This window comes from Oncorhynchus clarkii, chromosome 20, assembly GCF_045791955.1.
Source record: "Oncorhynchus clarkii lewisi isolate Uvic-CL-2024 chromosome 20, UVic_Ocla_1.0, whole genome shotgun sequence".
In the NCBI taxonomy this organism is placed as follows: Eukaryota; Metazoa; Chordata; class Actinopteri; order Salmoniformes; family Salmonidae; genus Oncorhynchus; species Oncorhynchus clarkii.
Window position 1 is genome coordinate 36,137,065 of NC_092166.1, and position 19,056 is coordinate 36,156,120.

Below are 19,056 nucleotides of genomic sequence, written 5' to 3' on the forward strand. Positions count from 1 at the left end.
GCCTTCACTATTATTCTACAATGTAAAAAATAGTAAAAATAAATAATTTTTGGATAAACATACTCAATCTTTTGACTGGTACTGCATACAAAAATAACAACCACAAGCCACTGCCTGTTCACCCCGTTTCCATCCAGAAGGTGAGGTCAGTACAAGTGCATGAAAGCTGGGACTGAGAGATTGAAAAACAGCTTCTATCGCAAGGTCATCAGACTGCTAAATAGTAATCTTTAACTCAGAGAGGCTGCTGCCTACATAGAGACTCAAATCACTGGCCACTTTAATAAATGGATCACTCGCCAATTACATTTTTTTAACATATCTTACATGTATAAACTGTACCTCATACCATCTATTGCACCTTGCCTATGCCGCTCCTGACATCGCTCATCCATATACTTGTATACATATTCTCCTTCACCCCTTTGTGAGTATTTGATAGTTGTTGGGAAATTGTTAGATTACTTGTTAGATATTACTGCACTGTCGGAAACTAGAAGCACAAGCATTTCGCTACATCTGCTAACCATGTGTATGTGACCAATAACACTTGATTTAATTTTATTTATTTGACAGCCCACTTGGAGTTTGCCATAAGGCACCTAAAGTACTCTGACCATGAGAGACAAGATTTTCTAAAACCAAGATTGAAATCTTTGGCCTGAATGCCAAGTGTCACATCTGGAGGAAACCTGCAACCATCCCTACAGTTAAGCATGGTGGTGGCAGCATCAGGCTGTGAGGATGTTTTTCAGTGGCAGGGAGACTTGCCCGTATCGAGGGAAAGATGAATTGAGGAAAGTACAGAGTGATCCTTGATGAAAATCTGCTCCTGAGCGCTCAGGACCTCAGACTGTCCTGTCCAACAGGACAACAACCGTAAGCACACAGACAAGACAATGCAGGAGTGGCTTCTGGACCAGTCTCTTGAATTTCCTTGAGTGACCCAGCCAGAGCCCGGATTTGAATCCGATCAAAGAACTCTGGAGAGATCAGAAAATAGCTGTGCAGCGACGATCTCCATACAACCTGACAAGATTTAGAGGATCTACAGAGAAGAATAGGAGAAACTCCACAAATGCAGGTGTGCCAAGCTTGTAGCGTCACACCCAAGAAGACTCCAGGCTGTAATTGCTGCCAACGGTGCTTCAACAAAGTAATGAGTAAAGGGTCAGAATACTTATGTGATGTGTATTGTGTGTAGAGGCTGTATAAGGCTGTAATGTATCAAAATGTGGAAAAAGTCAAGGGGTCTCAATACTTTCCGAATGCACTGTATATATAAAGTATATATATATACACTCCGGACTCCAACATTGCTAATCCTAATATTTATGTATATCTTAATTCTATTCTTTTACTTTTTATTTTACTGCATTGTTCTGACAGTGCAGTAATATCAAACAAGTATTCTAACAGTTCCACAACAACTACCTAATACACACAAATGTAAAGGGATGGAATAAGATGTGTGTGCATTGTTGTGCATTGTCAGATATTACTTCTTTTTTGGAGCTAGGAACACAAGCATTTCGTTACATCTGATAAATATGTGTATTTGACCAATAAAATTCGATTTTGATTGAATCCATATTATAGCGCGATTGAAATTTAAGGGTAATTTCTGATTGAGCCCAGATATGCAGTCTCTGCGAACATGGGAACATTGGTTTTTAATTTAAATCCCACTATTAAACTAAACTTCCACGATACAGATTGAATCGAGCCCCAAATCAGATCGAACTTTATTTAAAGTTTGATTTGATTTAGGCTTATTCTTTAACTTACATGTTTGGTTGCTATAGAGATGTGAATTCAACCAAAGCTTGAAACCCTAGGCCTATTTTCAATTTTCTTGTTGAATCCTGGGTTGAAATGAAATGATAGCTTTTGAAGACATGGGCCTAAAAAGCATAATTGATGATATATGATTGATAAAGTATATTTACTTTTCATTTGCTCTGTTAAATCTACCCCTTGAAATGACTTTGATTGCAATAGTGAATGTATTGAGTTCTTAAGTGGAGAGACATTTATGCAAGGTTTGTCTATGTTGAAAATTGGTTACCATGACATAATCCCGTTGTTGAAATGTCACCCTCTAAATCAGTCTACATAGATGATTTTTGCAAATCCAATGTATTTTACTAAATTCCACATCACAATACGTTGACAAAATACATTGAAACAACGTTGATTCAATTCGTCTGTGCCCAATGGGATGTTACTATCTTACCTGAGGGAATCTTTCACCCGTTCGTTCCTTCAGGAGAGGTCTGGTGGAGTGAGTCCGTCTTCTGGCCAACTCGTCCAAGCAAAGCTCGTTCAAAACATCCCTCTCCACGTAAAACTCCCCAGCCCTCTGCTCCTCAATTCCCATGGCTGTGTGTTTATTGCTTTGTGTGTCTCTCTCTTTTCTTTCTGTCTATGTTTCTTTGTCTGTCCTTCTAGTCTGAAACAGTGTGCGGAAGAAATACATCTCACAAAAACCTCTCACAAAGGTCTCACAATTATCAACAAACTGTCAAACACTCTGATAAGAGGTACAAAAAAGCTACTCTATGTCTTTGTTTGTATCTCAGTTGGACCTTCCTCATATCTGGGTGCAGGACACAATCCTTGATATTCTGGTTCGAACAGAGACTTGGCTGACTAATAAGGACATTGAGATTTGTGGTTAAAATTTCTTCAGGTGTGATATATTGCAAAAAGGGAAAGGAGTGGCTGTTTATGTAAAAACAACACACTTGGCATCATGTTGTCGAAATATGACTGTTCCCAAGAAAATTAGCTGGTTATAGAAAAGACAAATAAACCCAAATACACATTTATTTGTTGCTGGGATTTACCACTGTGACTACTGAGAACAGAGGATGGATAAACAACATTGCAGTTAGTTACAGTATGGGATCTTTGAGACAGGAAAATAATTTGAATTATGTGGATTGTAATAAATTGAAATTTTCTTAGGTGTTGATACATTTTTCGTAAGGCAAAATCAAGTCTGAAATTTCAAAGTGGAAATTACAAACTTCAGAAGACTTTTTCAACCTCAAATACACTACATGTTTTATGTCAGGGTAATCAAACTAATAACGGTTAACTTTGTATGGCTGCAGGGGCAGTATTGAGTAGCTTGGATGAAAATGTGCCCATTGTAAACGGCCAGCTCCTCAGTCTCAGTTGCTAATATATGCATATTATTATTAGTATTGGATAGAAAACACTCTAAAGTTTCCAAAACGGTCAAAATATTGTCTGTGAGTATAACAGAGCTGATATTGTAGGCGAAACCCTGAACGGAGGGTTCCATTTATTAGTGGCGTGTGTTTAACTTCTTATGGTTGCGTCCCACTTGGGCAAAATCAAACTTTCATTAAATCACACATGTAAGATACTCAATTAAAGCTACACTCATTGTGAATCCAGCCAATATGTCAGATTTAAAAAAAGGCTTTTCAGCGAAAGCATAAGAAGATATTATCTGATGATAGCACAACAGTAAACAAAGAGGGTAGCATATTTCAACCCTGCAGGCGCTACACAAAAAGTAGAAATAAAGTATAAAACATGCCTTACCTTTGACGAGCTTCTTTTGTTGGCACTCCAATATGTCCCATAAACATCACAATTGGTTCTTTTGTTCGATTAATTCCGTCCATATATATCGAAAATGTCTATTTATTAGGGGCAAAGTCACTACAAAATATTTAAAGAGTTGCCTATAAACTATGCTAAAATATTTAAAACTACTTTTGTAATACAACTTTAGGTATTTTTAAACGTTAATAATCGATCAAATTGAAGACAGGTCTATCTGTTTTCAATAGAGGACGAGAGGAAACTAACACTACTCAAGTCTTGGTCAACTCTCAACAGCGTTACCCTGTTCCAGGATGGCCCTACTTCTTCATTGCACAAATGAATAACCTCAATAACCCAATAACCCAAATTCCAAAGACTGGAGACATCCAGTGGAAGTGGTAGGAACTGAAAACAAGTTCCTAAAAAATATTGTTTGCCAATGAGAACTCAGTGAACAGACAGAGACATAAAAAAACTGAACGGTTAGTCCTCTGGGTTTTGCCTGCTACATAAAATCTGTTATACTCACACACATGATTCATACAGTTTTAGAAACTTCAGAGTGTTTTCTATCCAAATATACTAATAATATACATATCTTATATTCTTGGCATGAGTTGCAGGAAGTTGAAATTGGGCACGCTATTTATCCAAATTGAAAATGCTGCCCCCAATACCTTAAGAAGTGAAACAAATATATGTATTTGCAGATAGAATCAAAGCTCAATCACTGACGATTACTATCAGAGAGTCACACATAGCCTGGTCTTAGATCGGTATGGTCTTGAACCAACTACATGCCATGATTAGTCAGGAGATATGTTTAAAGCACATAAAGATATGATCTGGGACCAGGCTAAAACATTTACATGTACATTTTAGTCATTTAGCAGACACTCATATCCAGAGCAACTGCAGGAGCAATTTGGGCAAAGTGCCTCGCTCAAGGACACAATACATTTCACCTAGTCTGCAATGTGTAACTAATGATGAAATGTGTAGGGTATTATTTTGGAGAGAATAAAGAGTGCAGCTATGCTTCAGAAGTGTATTCAATCATACAAGTGCTGAATATGAAACAGATAAACACAATAAATCACAACAGATCTGCTCATTTTACTGATGTTTATTTAGCCATGTACTCAAACAAGAATTTTTACTTTAAGATATTGGAGTGTGTGTTCGATCAATGCTAGAAAATTACAAATCGTATTCAAAGTAGATTAACATAGATCAGGAAATGAACAATTTAGTAAAATGTTCAAAATGCACATTAACATGAATTATTCACATCCTCTTTAGGAAAATACAGAAAGATACAAAGAGATTAGCTCTATAACAGTGTTCAAACTAGGGAAGAACTATACTCCCTTTGGCATTGATTTGACCCTGAAATACACAATGTATAGATGTGGCTCAAGGCTACGAGATGCCAACCTGGACTGCATGATATGTTACAAATTGTTGGGGCTAACGTTAGCTGGGTTAGGGGAAGGATGCTATGTTGTTGCTAATTGGCTAAAATGCTAAAGTTGTCAGTGATATGATAGAAACACCTTTGGATAGCAGAGTGAATAGCTGCTATTCATACTCATTCAGTGGATATTGAACTACCATGATTCTGTTTTAGGATGATTTACATAATTTTCAAAATCAGCAATGAGGCTCAAGAAATTACCCATTGTATGTTTCCCCTTGGTATTGAAACCGTATAACCCTAGCTTATGAGAGACAGAGGAGTTAGCTAGAGCCAATGTTATTAAAGCAATTATAATTTACATTTTAGTAATTTAGCAGACAATGTTATATTAGCAACTGACCGTTAGTGCATTCATCTTAAGATAGCTAGGTGGGACAACCACATCTCAGTGAGAGTAATTATATTTTTCCTCAAAGTAGCTATCAGCAAAGTCAGTGCAAAAAGAGAAAAAAAGGCAAGTGTGAGTGTTTGTTCATGAAAGGCAAGGGTGTTATATTTATATATATACAGTACCAGTCTAAAGTTTGGACACTTACTCATTCAAGGGTTTTTCTTTATATTTTAAAACACAACTAATTGGCTCAAATGTATGAAGAATGAAATCAATTACACAAATGAACTTTTAACAAGGCACAACTGTTAATTGAAATGCATTCTAGGTGCCTACCTCATGAAGTTGGTTGAGAGAATGCCAAGAGTGTGCCATGAAGGCAAAGGGTGGCTACTTTGAAGAAATTCAAATGTTAAACATGTTTTTGGTTACTACATGATTCCATATGTTATTTCATAGTTTTTATGTCTTAACTATTATTCTACAATGTAGAAAATAGTAAAAATGTAGAAAAGCCTTGAATGAGTGTGTCAACTTTTGACTGGTACTGTGTGTATGTATGTGTGTATAAATATATATGTATATTTATGTGTGTGTGTATATATTTGTGTGTGTGTGTATGTATATTTATGTGTGTGTGTGTGTATGTATATTTATGTGTGTGTGTGTATGTATATATATATATATTGGAGAAGGCCCCTGAGGAACAGGACATACTACTGTCTGGGACACACTGGCCCTATGAGGAATGGATTAAATAGGGAGAGGGGGGGATGGGGAGGTGAAGTGAACTGCTGACTGACTAGACAACACATCTTAGGTGGCTGACAAATATATTGGGGAGTTTTATAGTTTTATTTCGGGGAGGTTTTTTGTGTTCAGTTATTTAACATAACATGAAGGGGGAACTGCCTTGGTACAACCGGCAAAACACACACGGTGGTGCATTCTCTTTCACAGAGAGGAAAGAGGTGAGGGGAACCAATGGGAAGCCAGGCAGATGAAGGTGGAGTGGAAGAGGAACAAAGTGACCCCTGTTGGTTACATCTTGGTAGTGCAGGTCAAGTCCTAACAGAAGTGGAGATAGGGTCAGAACATAAGATATGATTCTGTGACTATATGAATTAATGCATTTCTAGGTAGCCTAAGAAATAATAACAAGAAAGTAGCTCAAAGTCTCCTCCACTCACCAGAGCATACTCGTAGATGATGGGTACGTCTGAGGCCCCATGCAGTCGGAGGCTGTGTAGCACCGCGTCGTGGATCGTAGTGAACAGACAGCTTTTAGGGATGGACTCAGAGAAGAAGCCTGCACTCGATAACTGCTCCACCACAAAGACTGAAGGAGAGACAAACCAGGTTAGACAATACACAGACAACACAAGCTACGGCCAGAGCGCTGGAGCCTGAATTACCACACATACCAGTGGCGGTCGGTGCCATTTTAAGATGAGGGATGACGATTATTTTTTATGAGCATGGCCTTACAGTGTTTCTATTACAGCATATTGGATGACTGTCATTCCTTTTCCATTCACCCAGCTCAACGTAACAATGATAGGTTTAGGCTACTACATGATACTCAAATTTTTCCTATATCCATAATGAGGTTGCTACAACCTAGCATATGAATTAACGTTTACCATGTAGGTACACAGTTTAAGATGCATTTTAGTAATCAAGGTGACAGATATTGACACATTCAATACTGCCTTGCACACTCTTTCCAGCATCTAGCTGATATAGAGTGTAATTATTAGTCCAACAGTTGCAAATTATAGTTTTTATTGGACAAATTCAGGTATGTTTACAATTGTCTCATTCATCCCGGCTCTTGTTCTCGGTCAACTTAGCTGGTAAAATAAAATACATGTTTATCTCTGTTTCACTCCGTTTGCTAGCGTTAAATAAACATTTTTCAACAGAATCGGTGGAATGAATACAACCCCTGATCAAAAGCAAACACATTTAACTTTCATATCAGCCACCTATAATTCCTTCTAGCATCTATGCGCTTTCCTCCTCACCTTTTCCCTTCGCTTGTGGACTTCACTAACAACATATCAGCTGTATTTGACCAGGCGAAAAAACTTTTCCAAGCCAAACCTTAATATAATAACCGCTAACCTCTACACACAGCCTACATTGTTGTCACCATATTAACGTCATAATCAACATAGCTACTAGATCTAACGCGTTAGTAAACCCACTACAATTATGCAGTATAGTGTGCAGTTGAGCAGTTACACCGGTGGGCCCTGGTAGGAATAAATTAATAAAACCAGAAGCTTATCTTGACTTGGAAGAGTTTCAGTGTTGGATAGCCAGCTAGCTAACATAGCATCCCTCTCTGTTTGAGATTGAGCCGGGTGTTTGAGTAGGCTAAACTAGCTAGCTGCATTCGCTAGCTAAGAAAGAGAAAGTAAATAATTTAAAAAATCTAAATCTCTCTCTATTTCTTGCTTCTCCTTCACTTGTTAATTAATTTGTTCAAAACTGTACAACTATTGTCTTTCTCGCTCTTTGAGTCAACTACTCACCACATTTTATGCACTGCTAGCTAGCTGTAGCTTATGCTTTCAGTACTACGTTCATTCTCTGGACAACATGTCAGACTGCAAGAACTCTGATAGGTTGGAGGATGTCCTCTGGAAGTTGTTATAATTACTATGTAAGTCTATGGAAAAGGGTGAGAACCACATGCCTCCTAGGTTTTGTATTGAAGTCAATGTACCCAGAGGAGGACGGAAACTACGGTGCTATGCTACAGAGTGCTGTTGAATATACTGTAGACCTTCATTGCTAAACTGTGTTGTTTAATAAATGATTTGGCGACGTGAGTATATTTTATGTTACATATATGTTTGACTTGTTTTTTTTCAGAATTTCAATGAAGAGGATGGTCCTCCCCTTCCTCCTCTGAGGAGCCTCCACTGACACATACTCACCTTGGCATCCAGTTAAATAAATGTCAATGTCAATCTTTCTGTAGTTTAGGAATATCTGCAAAAAAAGAGAAAGTGAGAGACAGAGAAGGTCAAATAAGAAGTCCATGTTTCTCTCGGACTGTTTTTGTTACACCAGTTTGGATTTATCTTGTTTTTCTCTTCCACCCCTCTTCATTTCCACCTCTTTCTATCTATGCCTCTTATGTACATAGGGTACATAAAAATATAATTTAGGCCTGCCAACTCACAGAAAACAAGACCTTTTGTTTCTTTTGAGCACAAGGCCACACAGGAGAGCGACTGCAAACAATGTTACATAAGAAGACTGGATACAAAGAAACTAACAATAACACATTTCTGAAAACATCTGTGAACCTAACCTCTTTCTCTCTTTCCTTTTCTCCTCTCTATCCCCTTAGCACTCAAACCCCACTCCTTCATCACCATTGTTCAAAACCACACACACTCATACATTTTTCAGCGTCTTCACAGTGGCCGTGTCAGCAAAGTTGGCTGTGGATAGGTCCAGGATGATGGTGTGTGTGTCGTTGACGGAGCTCCTCCCCATCTCCCCTTCTCTTCCGGTACTGGACATCTGGGTTATGTGATCATCGCCATGAATATCAGTTTTAGAGTCCTGGTCGAACCCGTTACTTTGCTGCTCAAAACCCCAGTTCACCTTAGATTGACAGAGAGACAGTTTCAATCTTTACTCTGCTCTGATAAAATACACATTTCAAAAGCATTATGGGCTAGCCGTAAACGATAACACAATTTTACAATTCAGAAGGTCTATTTTGAGAAACACACACACATCTATCATGAAAATATTGAGATATGGAGCCACCACAGATTTAGACTACGTGACATTGCAAAAATCTGAAACTTTCTGCCCAAAAATGAATCCATGCTTTTGTCACTTCAAGGTTAGACTAGTGCAATGCTCTACTTTCCGGCTACCCGGATAAAGCACTAAATAAACTTGCAATGATCTAGACTAGAACCCAGAATATGTTTAGCATTTTACCCCAGTGCTAGCCTCTCTACACTGGCTTCCTGTTAAAGCTAGGGCTGATTAAGGTTTTACTGCTAACCTACAAAGCAATACCTGGGCTTGCTCCTACCTATCTTTATGATTTGATCCTGCTGTACATACCTACACGTACGCTATGGTCACAAGACGCAGGCCTCCTTACTGTCCCTAGAATTTCTAAGCAAACAGCTGGAGGCAGAGCTTTCTCCTATAGAGCTCCATTTTTAAGGAAGGGTCTGACTATCCATGTGAGAGAAGCAGACTCGGTCTCGACCTTTTGGTCTTTATTGAAGACTCATTTCTTCAGTAGGTCTTATGATTGGGTATAGTTTGTCCCAGGAGTGTGAAGGTGAACGGAAAGGCACTAGAGCAAAAACCGCCCTTGCTGTCTCTGCTTGGCCGGTTCCACTCTCTCCACTGGGATTCTCTTCTCAAACCATGTTACAGGGGCTGAGTCACTGGCATACTGGTGCTCTTCCATGCCATCCCTAGGAGGGGTGCGTAACTTGAGTGAGTTAAGTCAGTGACATGATCTTCCTGTCCAGGTTGGCGCCCCCTTCTTGGGTTCGTGCCGAGGGGGAGATCTTTGTGGGCTATACTCGGTCTTGTCTCAGGATAGTAAGTTGGTGGTTGAAGATATCCCTCCAGTGGTGTAGGGGCTGTGAACATTTGAACATCTTGGCCATGTTCTGTTATAATCTCCACCCGGCACAGACAGAAGACCACTGGCCACCCCTCATAGTCTGGTTCCTCTTTAGGTTTTTTCCTAGTTTGAGGCTATTTTAGGGAGTTTTTCCTTAGCCACCGTGCTTCTACACATATTTGCTTGCTGTTTGGGGTTTTATGCTGGGTTTCTGTACAGCACTTTATGACATCAGCTGATGTAAGAAGGGCTCTATAAATACATTTGATTGATGGGACCCTGGGGGCCGTGGGGGCCATCTTACAAAAAGGCCACTGTCAGTAATACAATGTTAGATAAACACACCATTTGGCACAATTTTGCACAGAGGAAGATGCATGTACCCTGAAAATATTTAGATATAGTCCCATCATAGATTTGGCCCCTGGATCGTGACATACATTTTACTAAAAGGTTGCAGACTGTACCACTACTTTACAAACCTTTAATCTACAAAAAGTTATTGCCTATACTACTTTGATTGATTGATATATTTTTGGTCTATACTTCTTGCCCTGGATCACCTGAAAACCCAAAACTGTAACAGTAACACAGTACATTACAGTAGGCCAAATTGTAGAATAAATACATTTTCTGGAGCCATACACCGAATAGAAAGAGATGAGTACAGCATCAAAAGCCCTGACATTACCCAGCTAATTTACTAGTGGCTTCTAAGCAAAATAAAGTCCTGGCCTTGGACCTGACCTAAATCCCTGTTTTCAACTGTATGCTGCACATCAACCAATGGCAGGCATTACCCTCGAGCATACTCAATCCATGTTTATGCGTGCGTACATGTGTACCCATGCCCCCACACACCCCCATGCACACACATACCAAAATGGGTTCAACTATATGACACTGGTCAGGAATAGGAGGGTCCAAGACACTTGCCATCAGTCCAAGCCACCCGGGCCGACAATCCCATCCATCACCACAAGAGTGACCAGTAGAACAGCGAGACTGCACAGCCAGTCTGTCAATAATTTAACTCTTCCCCAACACTATTTCTTTCCCATCTGTTTTTATAAATTCCCCATCTGTTTTTATACATTTATAAATTCCCAAGAAAAAGGTTTAGAAACAAAGATGAAACATCAAAAAACACAAATATTCATACGTACACACAGACACAGCACAGCCTCCATAGAATTCATCTCATAATAATAATGTAGAGCTCTCTTTACTTGTACACAATATAGCTGGGTTGCCCCACCTGCATGCCCCTAGGAATCTACCTATATGCCACCTTTTGAAAGTTTATCTAAACAAAAAGCCCTTCAGTACTGTAACATTGTATTACCAACAGCGGCCATTGTGTAACTTGCCACGACCCCAGGGGACAACTATGTGTTGGATCCATATCTAAGTCTTTTCAGGGTTCATAAATCTAGCTCTGTTTTTTTATATATGATGTCTCAATCTCTAAATCTTTCCAGGACACATTAATCTACCTCTGTGTCAAATGTGGTGCGTGTATCTCAAAAAAGGCCCTCAGAATTGTAACATTTTATTACCGACAGTGGCCATTTTGTAAGATGGCCACCATGGACCCCAGGTGCCAAATGTGTGGTGGCTCCAGATGTAAATATTTTCAGGCTACATAAATCTACCTCTGTGCCAGATTTGGTGTGTTTAGCTCAAAACAATCTGTTTAAAATATTGTTGCCATATGCTGCCATTTTGAAAAATGGCTGCCACGCCCCAGGGGCCAAATCTGGGGTGGCTCCATATCTGAATCTTTTCAGGGTACAAACATCTACACAATTGTTTTGCTTAAATGCCTCACTATACTGTAGTACATTACACTACACACCTGTCCGTTGATGGGTCGGTCAACTAGGGCAATGGCTGTCTGGTTCAATTTCAGGTCTGGGGAACCTTTCTCCTCATCCCTCTTGTCATCTGGATGGACTGTATTGTTGGGTAGGCGTCCATTCACACCATTCTGGGAAGGGAAGAGAAATAAGGTCACTAACAATTTTTGTGTGTGTGGTTCTTAGTCCTACACTACCGTTCAAAAGTTTGGGGTCACTTAGAAATGTCCTTGTTTTTGAAAGATAAGCTCATTTTTGGACCATAAAAACAACATCAAATTGATCAAAAATACAGTGTAGGCATTGTTAACGTTGTAAATGACTATTGTAGCTGTAAACAACAGATTTTTTTATTGATTATCTACATTTATCAGCAACCATCACTCCTGTGTTCCAATGGCACGTTGTGTTAGTCAATCCAAGTTTATCATTTTAAAAGGCTAATTGATTATTAGAAAACCCTTTTATAATTATGTTAGCACAGCTGAAAACTGTTTGTCCTGATTAAAGAAGCTATAAAACTGGCCTTTAGACTAGTTGAGTATCTGGAGCATCAGCATTTGTGAGTTTGATTACAGGCTCAAAATGGCCAGAAACAGACTTATCTTCTGAAACTCGTCAGTCTATTCCTGTTCTGAGAAATGAAGGCTATTCCATGCGAGAAACAGCCTAGAAACTAACTTCATTAAATGGTACCCACAAAACACCAGTCTCAACGTCAACAGTGAAGAGGTGACTTCGGGATGCTGACCTTCTAGGCAGAGTTCCTCTGTCCAGTGTCTGTGTTCTTTTGCCCATCTTAATCTTTTATTTTTATTGACCTGTCTGAGATATGGATTTTTCTGTGCAACTCCGCCTAAATATCAAAACCCTGTCAGGTTGGTCCCATTGTCAGCATCCCGGAGTCGCCTCTTCACTGTTGACGTTGAGACCTGTGTTTTGCGTGTACTATTTAATGAAGCTGTCAGTTGAGGACTTTTGAGGCGGCTGTTTCTCAAACTAGACACTTGTCCTCTTCTTTCAAAAACAAGGACATTTCTAAGTCAAATCAAATGTATTTATATAGCCCTTCGTACATCAGCTGATATGTCAAAGTGCTGTACAGAAACCCAGCCTAAAACCCCAAACAGCAAGCAATGCAGGTGTAGAAGCAAGTGATCCCAAACTTTTGAACGGTGGTGTTAAGATAAATGTATTTATATATCCCTTCGTACATCAGCTGATATGTGTGTTGGATATGTATTATACCTTTTTTGCCTCTTTTTTGGCTTTGTTTTTTTCTTTCTCGTCTTTTCTCTTTTCTTCAGTGTCTCTTTTCTTCTTTTTCATCAGCAGCATTCCAATGTCAATTCCACTCTGTGTAAGAAAATGAAATGGAGGGCTTGAGATAAAGAGAGTGAATGAGAGAGAAAGCAATTCTGAGAAAGACACAAACACTAGTCATACGTGGGTCAGCTGTTTGTTCACCTGCACCCAACCACAATTCCTAACAACACATTTTCAACCACATGGGTGTGTCAGAAAAATGTGCGCTATTTTCACAGTGGAAATGGCACAAAACGACTGTTTTAATAAATACATTGTAGGTGTGACGAGGGCATGGCCACTCACAAGCCAATCAACGTGTTTCATGTCCTAAGGCCGTGTCCACGTCCTATTGGAGTTATCAGAAGCTCCTAGTTCCCAGTTGGAAATTTCAATTGAATGACCCCGAATCCAAGTCAGAATGACAAGTGGGAAACTGAGAAAATGTTGTTACCCGAGTTGCCGAGTTGTGATGTTTCACCACTGACCTTTTACTCGTTCAACCAAAAGATGACGACAAATTCCTTATCAATATGAATAATGAAGCTAGTCTGACCATATTGTCAATGTTCAGCAAGCTAGCTAACTTCATTATTAGCAATGTTATCAACCTATCTAAAATCTTATTGGTTGAAGAATTGTTCAGAGTACTAAAGCACATGAACACATCCACGTCAGACTGACAACTTCTCACAAGCAAGTGAAGCCAGCCTAATATGGCATGCCGTTGTCTCAAGTTCATTCATAGTCGTTGAGTTGTCATCAACTCTGAATATTCCTAGTAGAACCCTTCAACCAAAGAACCCTATGCACATTATTTTTCAGAGGAGTACTGATTTTGCCTCTTATTATTACTGGAATGTTCAGAGTTCTCAACTGACACTAATATTGTTAATTTCAATCAAATCAAATAACATTTTATTAGTCACATGCACCGAATACAACAGGTGTAGAACTTAGTGACATGCTTACTTACGAGCACCTAACCGACAGTGCGGTTAAAAAAAATACGGATCAGAATAAAAGATAAGTCATTAAAGAGCAGCAGAAAAAAATAACAATATACAGATGAAGTCGGAAGTTTACATACACTTAGGTTGGAGTCATTAAATCTTGTTTTTCAACCACTCCACTAATTTCTTGTTAAAGGCACAGTCAACTTAAAGCAACTGCCCAGTGTTTACAGATTTCAATTAGATATGACCTATAATTAATTACAATATGAGTCAAGTTGACTTCCGGCGCCGACAGAGATGGCTGCCTCGCTTCGCGTTCCTAGGAAACTATGCCATTTTTTGTTTTTTTACGTGTTATTTCTTACATTAGTACCCCAGGTCATCTTAGGTTTCATTACATACAGTCGAGAAGAACTACTGAATATAAGAGCAGCGTCAACTCACCATCAGTACAACCAAGAATATGACTTTCGCGAAGCGGATCCTGTGTTCTGCCTTTCACCCAGGACAACGGAATGGATCCCAGCTGGCGACCCAAAAAAACGACTTCATAAAAGAGGGAAACGTAGCGGTCTTCTGGTCAGACTCCGGAGACATCTCGCCAATGTCCAGTCTCTTGACAACAAGGTTGATGAAATCCGAGCAAGGGTAGCATTCCAGAGGGACATCAGAGACTAACGTTCTTTGCTTCACGGAAACATGGCTCACTGGAGAGACGCTATCGGAGTCGGTGCAGCCAGCTGGTTTCTCCACGCATCGCGCCGACAGAAACAAACATCTTTCTGCTAAGAAGAGGGGCGGGGGCGTATGCCTTATGGCTAACGAGACGTGTTGTGGTCACAAAAGCATACAGGAACTCAAGTCCTTCTGTTCACCTGATTTAGAATTCCTCACAATCAAATGTCGACCGCATTATCTACCAAGGGAATTATCTTCAATTATAATCACAGCCGTATATATTCCCCCCCAAGCAGACACATCGATGGCTCTGAACGAACTTTATTTGACTCTTTGCAAACTGGAATCCATACATCCTGAGGCTGCATTCATTGCAGCTGAGGATTTTAACAAGGCTAATCTGAAAACAAGACTCCCTAAATGGTATCAGCATATCGATTGCGCAACCAGGGCTGGCAAAACCTTGGATCACTGCTATTCTAACTTCCGTGACACATATAAGGCCCTGCCCCGCCCTCCTTTCAGAAAAGCTGACCACGACTCCATTTTGTTGATCCCTGCCTACAGACAGAAACTAAAACAAGAAGCTCCCACGCTGAGGTCTGTTCAACGCTGGTCCGACCAATCCGATTCCACACTCCAAGACTGCTTCCATCACGTGGACTGGGATATGTTTCGTATTGCGTCAGACAACAACATTGACAAATATGCTGATTCGGTGTGCGAGTTCATTAGAACTTGCGTTGAAGATGTCGTTCCATAGCAACGATTAATACATTCCCAAACCAGAAACCGTAGATTGATGGCAGCATTCGCGTGAAACTGAAAGCGCGAACCACTGCTTTTAATCAGGGCAAGGTGACCGGAAACATGACCGAATACAAACAGTGTAGCTATTCCCTCCGCAAGGCAATCAAACAAGCTAAGCGTCAGTATAGAGACAAAGTAGAATCTCATTTCAACGGCTCAGACACAAGAGGTATGTGGCAGGGTCTACAGTCAATCACGGATTACAAAAAGAAAACCAGCCCCGTCACGGACCAGGATGTCTTGCTCCCAGGCAGACTAAATAACCTTTTTGCCCGCTTTGAGGACAATACAGTGCCACTGACGGGGCCTCTCCTTCACTGCAGCCGAGGTGAGTAAAACATTTAAACGTGTTAACCCTCGCAAGGCTGCAGGCCCAGACGGCATCCCCAGCCGCGCCCTCAGAGCATGCACAGACCAGCTGGCTGGTGTGTCTACGGACATATTCAATCAATCCCTATCCCAGTCTGTTGTTCCCACATGCTTCAAGAGGGCCACCATTGTTCCTGTTCCCAAGAAAGCTAAGGTAACAGAGCTAAACGACTACCGCCCCGTAGCACTCACTTCCGTCATCATGAAGTGCTTTGAGAGACTAGTCAAGGACCATATCACCTCCACCCTACCTGACACCCTAGACCCACTCCAATTTGATTACCGCCCAAATATGTCCACAGACGATGCAATCTCAACCACGCTGCACACTGCCCTAACCCATCTGGACAAGAGGAATACCTATGTGAGAATGCTGTTCATCGACTACAGCTCAGCATTTAACACCATAGTACCCTACAAGCTCGTCATCAAGCTCGAGACCCTGGGTCTCGACCCCGCCCTGTGCAACTGGGTACTGGACTTCCTGACGGGCTGCCCCCAGGTGGTGAGGGTAGGCAACAACATCTCCACCCCGCTGATCCTCAACACTGGGGCCCCACAAGGGTGCGTTCTGAGCCCTCTCCTGTACTCCCTGTTCACCCACGACTGCGTGGCCACGCACGCCTCCAACTCAATCATCAAGTTTGCGGACGACACAACAGTGGTAGGCTTGATTACCAACAACGACGAGACGGCCTACAGGGAGGAGGTGAGGGCCCTCGGAGTGTGGTGTCAGGAAAATAACCTCACACTCAACGTCAACAAAACTAAGGAGATGATTGTGGACTTCAGGAAACAGCAGAGGGAACACCCCCCTATCCACATTGATGGAACAGTAGTGGAGAGGGTAGCAAGTTTTAAGTTCCTCGGCATACACATCACAGACAAACTGAATTGGTCCACGCACACAGACAGCATCATGAAGAAGGCGCAACAGCGCCTCTTCAACCTCAGGAGGCTGAAGAAATTCGTCTTGTCACCAAAAGCACTCACAAACTTCTACAGATGCACAATCGAGAGCATCCTGTCGGGCTGTATCACCGCCTGGTACGGCAACTGCTCCGCCCACAACCGTAAGGCTTTCCAGAGGGTAGTGAGGTCTGCACAACGCATCACCGGGGGCAAACTACCTGCCCTCCAGGACACCTACACCACCCGATGTTACAGGAAGGCCAAAAAGATCATCAAGGACAACAACCACCCGAGCCACTGCCTGTTCACCCCGCTATCATCCAAAAGGCGAGGTCAGTACAGGTGCATCAAAGCTGGGACCGGGAGACTGAAAAACAGCTTCTATCTCAAGGCCATCAGACTGTTAAACAGCCACCACTAACATTGAGTGGCTGCTGCCAACACACTGACTCAACTCCAGCCACTTTAAAAATGGGAATTGATGGGAATTGATGTAAAATATATCACTAGCCACTTTAAACAATGCTACCTAATATGATGTTTACATACCCTACATTATTCATCTCATATGTATACGTATATACTGTACTCTATATCATCTACTGCATCTTTATGTAATACATGTATCACTAGCCACTTTAACTATGCCACTTTGTTTACACACTCATCTCATATGTATATACTGTACTCGATACCATCTACTGTATCTTGCCTATGCCGCTCTGTACCATCACTCATTCATATATCTTTATTTACATATTCTTTATCCCCTTACACTTGTGTGTATAAGACAGTAGTTTTGGAATTGTTAGTAAGATTACTTGTTGGTTATTACTGCATTGTCGGAACTAGAAGCACAAGCATTTCGCTACACTCGCATTAACATCTGCTAACCATGTGTATGTGACAAATAAAATTGGATTTGATTTGATTTGATTTGAAATCATTTTCCTTAAGAATTGTTTTAAGTATTTTAAAATGCAGATTTTCTGTGTTGGAATGGTGTGGGCGTATACCGGTCATAAAATAATCACACTACCTTCTCCTGCAGTGCGTCCAGGTATAGCTGAGCGTTGGTATAGTACATTGTGGTGGAGGAACGGAAGATGGTGATACCTGGTATCTCTTTAGCCTGTGGGACAAACCAACACACAAACAGGGGACTTCAATAGATGGTCATCTAAAAACTGTTTTGAAACCCACTGTTGAATAACCCACTCACACCCCCCTAATTACATATTACAGTTTTGTTTTATTGCTTTGGTCTTATTTTCAAAAGTATGTGATGAGTTTCCAAAACTCTTAGTACAAAGCTCCAAACTGGTAACACTTGTAACATGGACAGTCTTGCATTCAAAACCTTTCATTGTGCATTCATTTGGTTTGTTCACCACAGAACCACTGAAATCGTTGCATGACTCTATTACAGTACTATATTCGCCAACGCAGTTTTAGTAAAGCAGTGTGAACTCTGCATTGCATTGTAAAAGGCAAATACTTTATATGAACATGTGTTGCAATGTGAAACATGTATTTCTAGATGAAACACTGATTAAGTTTGGTGAAAAAGGGACTGTATGATTTGGTGTTGGGGTTGGTCAGTTAATTAAAATGTACTTAGAGTTTTGAAACAACTACCTTTTTGATGATCTGTTTTGAGTTTTGGACTAAAAGTTGTGAAAATGTACCACATGAAAATTACACTAAAGCGATACAAAAAAACCTGTAAACTCCTCCGTCTCACCTCCTCATATGTGTCTGTATCCAAGTAGAGCTCAGTCCCAGGAACATGCCCCAGAATAGAGTACCTCGGCCTGGGAGAGAGAGCACGCACGCACGCGAGAGAGAGAGAGAATAGATGTTATCTTCTTTAAGAAGAAGAGAAACACATTACATTCACTTTAGAACAATGGTAATCAAAGTCCGAGTCGCGACCAGTGGGATTGCCCCAAAAATTATAATACGTGTACGGATTTTTGTATGGGACAACATAAAAACATTTTGGAGAAAGATAATTACAAGAAAAAAGTATATAGAGGTTATGTATTTACTGGTTTCCTTTCATTTCGGTAAGAAATTCAAACGTAATGTAGGTTATTTGTTGATGGAAAAATTTAAATGTAACGATTTTAAGGTTGTATCATATT

General features: G+C 40.5%; 1 protein-coding gene across 1 annotated transcript in view; it reads right to left on the reverse strand.

Annotated features, from left to right (window-relative positions):
* Positions 1–4,700: 4,700 nt before the first annotated feature.
* Positions 4,701–19,056, reverse strand: part of LOC139376313 (solute carrier family 26 member 6-like) — a 36,111-nt gene continuing 21,755 nt past the window's right edge. Inside the window, exons 12-19 of the mRNA XM_071118702.1 lie at positions 18,654–18,723; positions 17,949–18,041; positions 13,128–13,235; positions 11,879–12,010; positions 8,817–9,023; positions 8,345–8,399; positions 6,587–6,735; positions 4,701–6,464 (exon numbers count right to left, since the gene is read on the reverse strand). Coding sequence (XP_070974803.1) covers positions 6,438–6,464; positions 6,587–6,735; positions 8,345–8,399; positions 8,817–9,023; positions 11,879–12,010; positions 13,128–13,235; positions 17,949–18,041; positions 18,654–18,723 — 841 coding nt within the window. The 3' untranslated portion in view covers positions 4,701–6,437. The remainder of the gene's footprint in view (positions 6,465–6,586; positions 6,736–8,344; positions 8,400–8,816; positions 9,024–11,878; positions 12,011–13,127; positions 13,236–17,948; positions 18,042–18,653; positions 18,724–19,056) is intronic.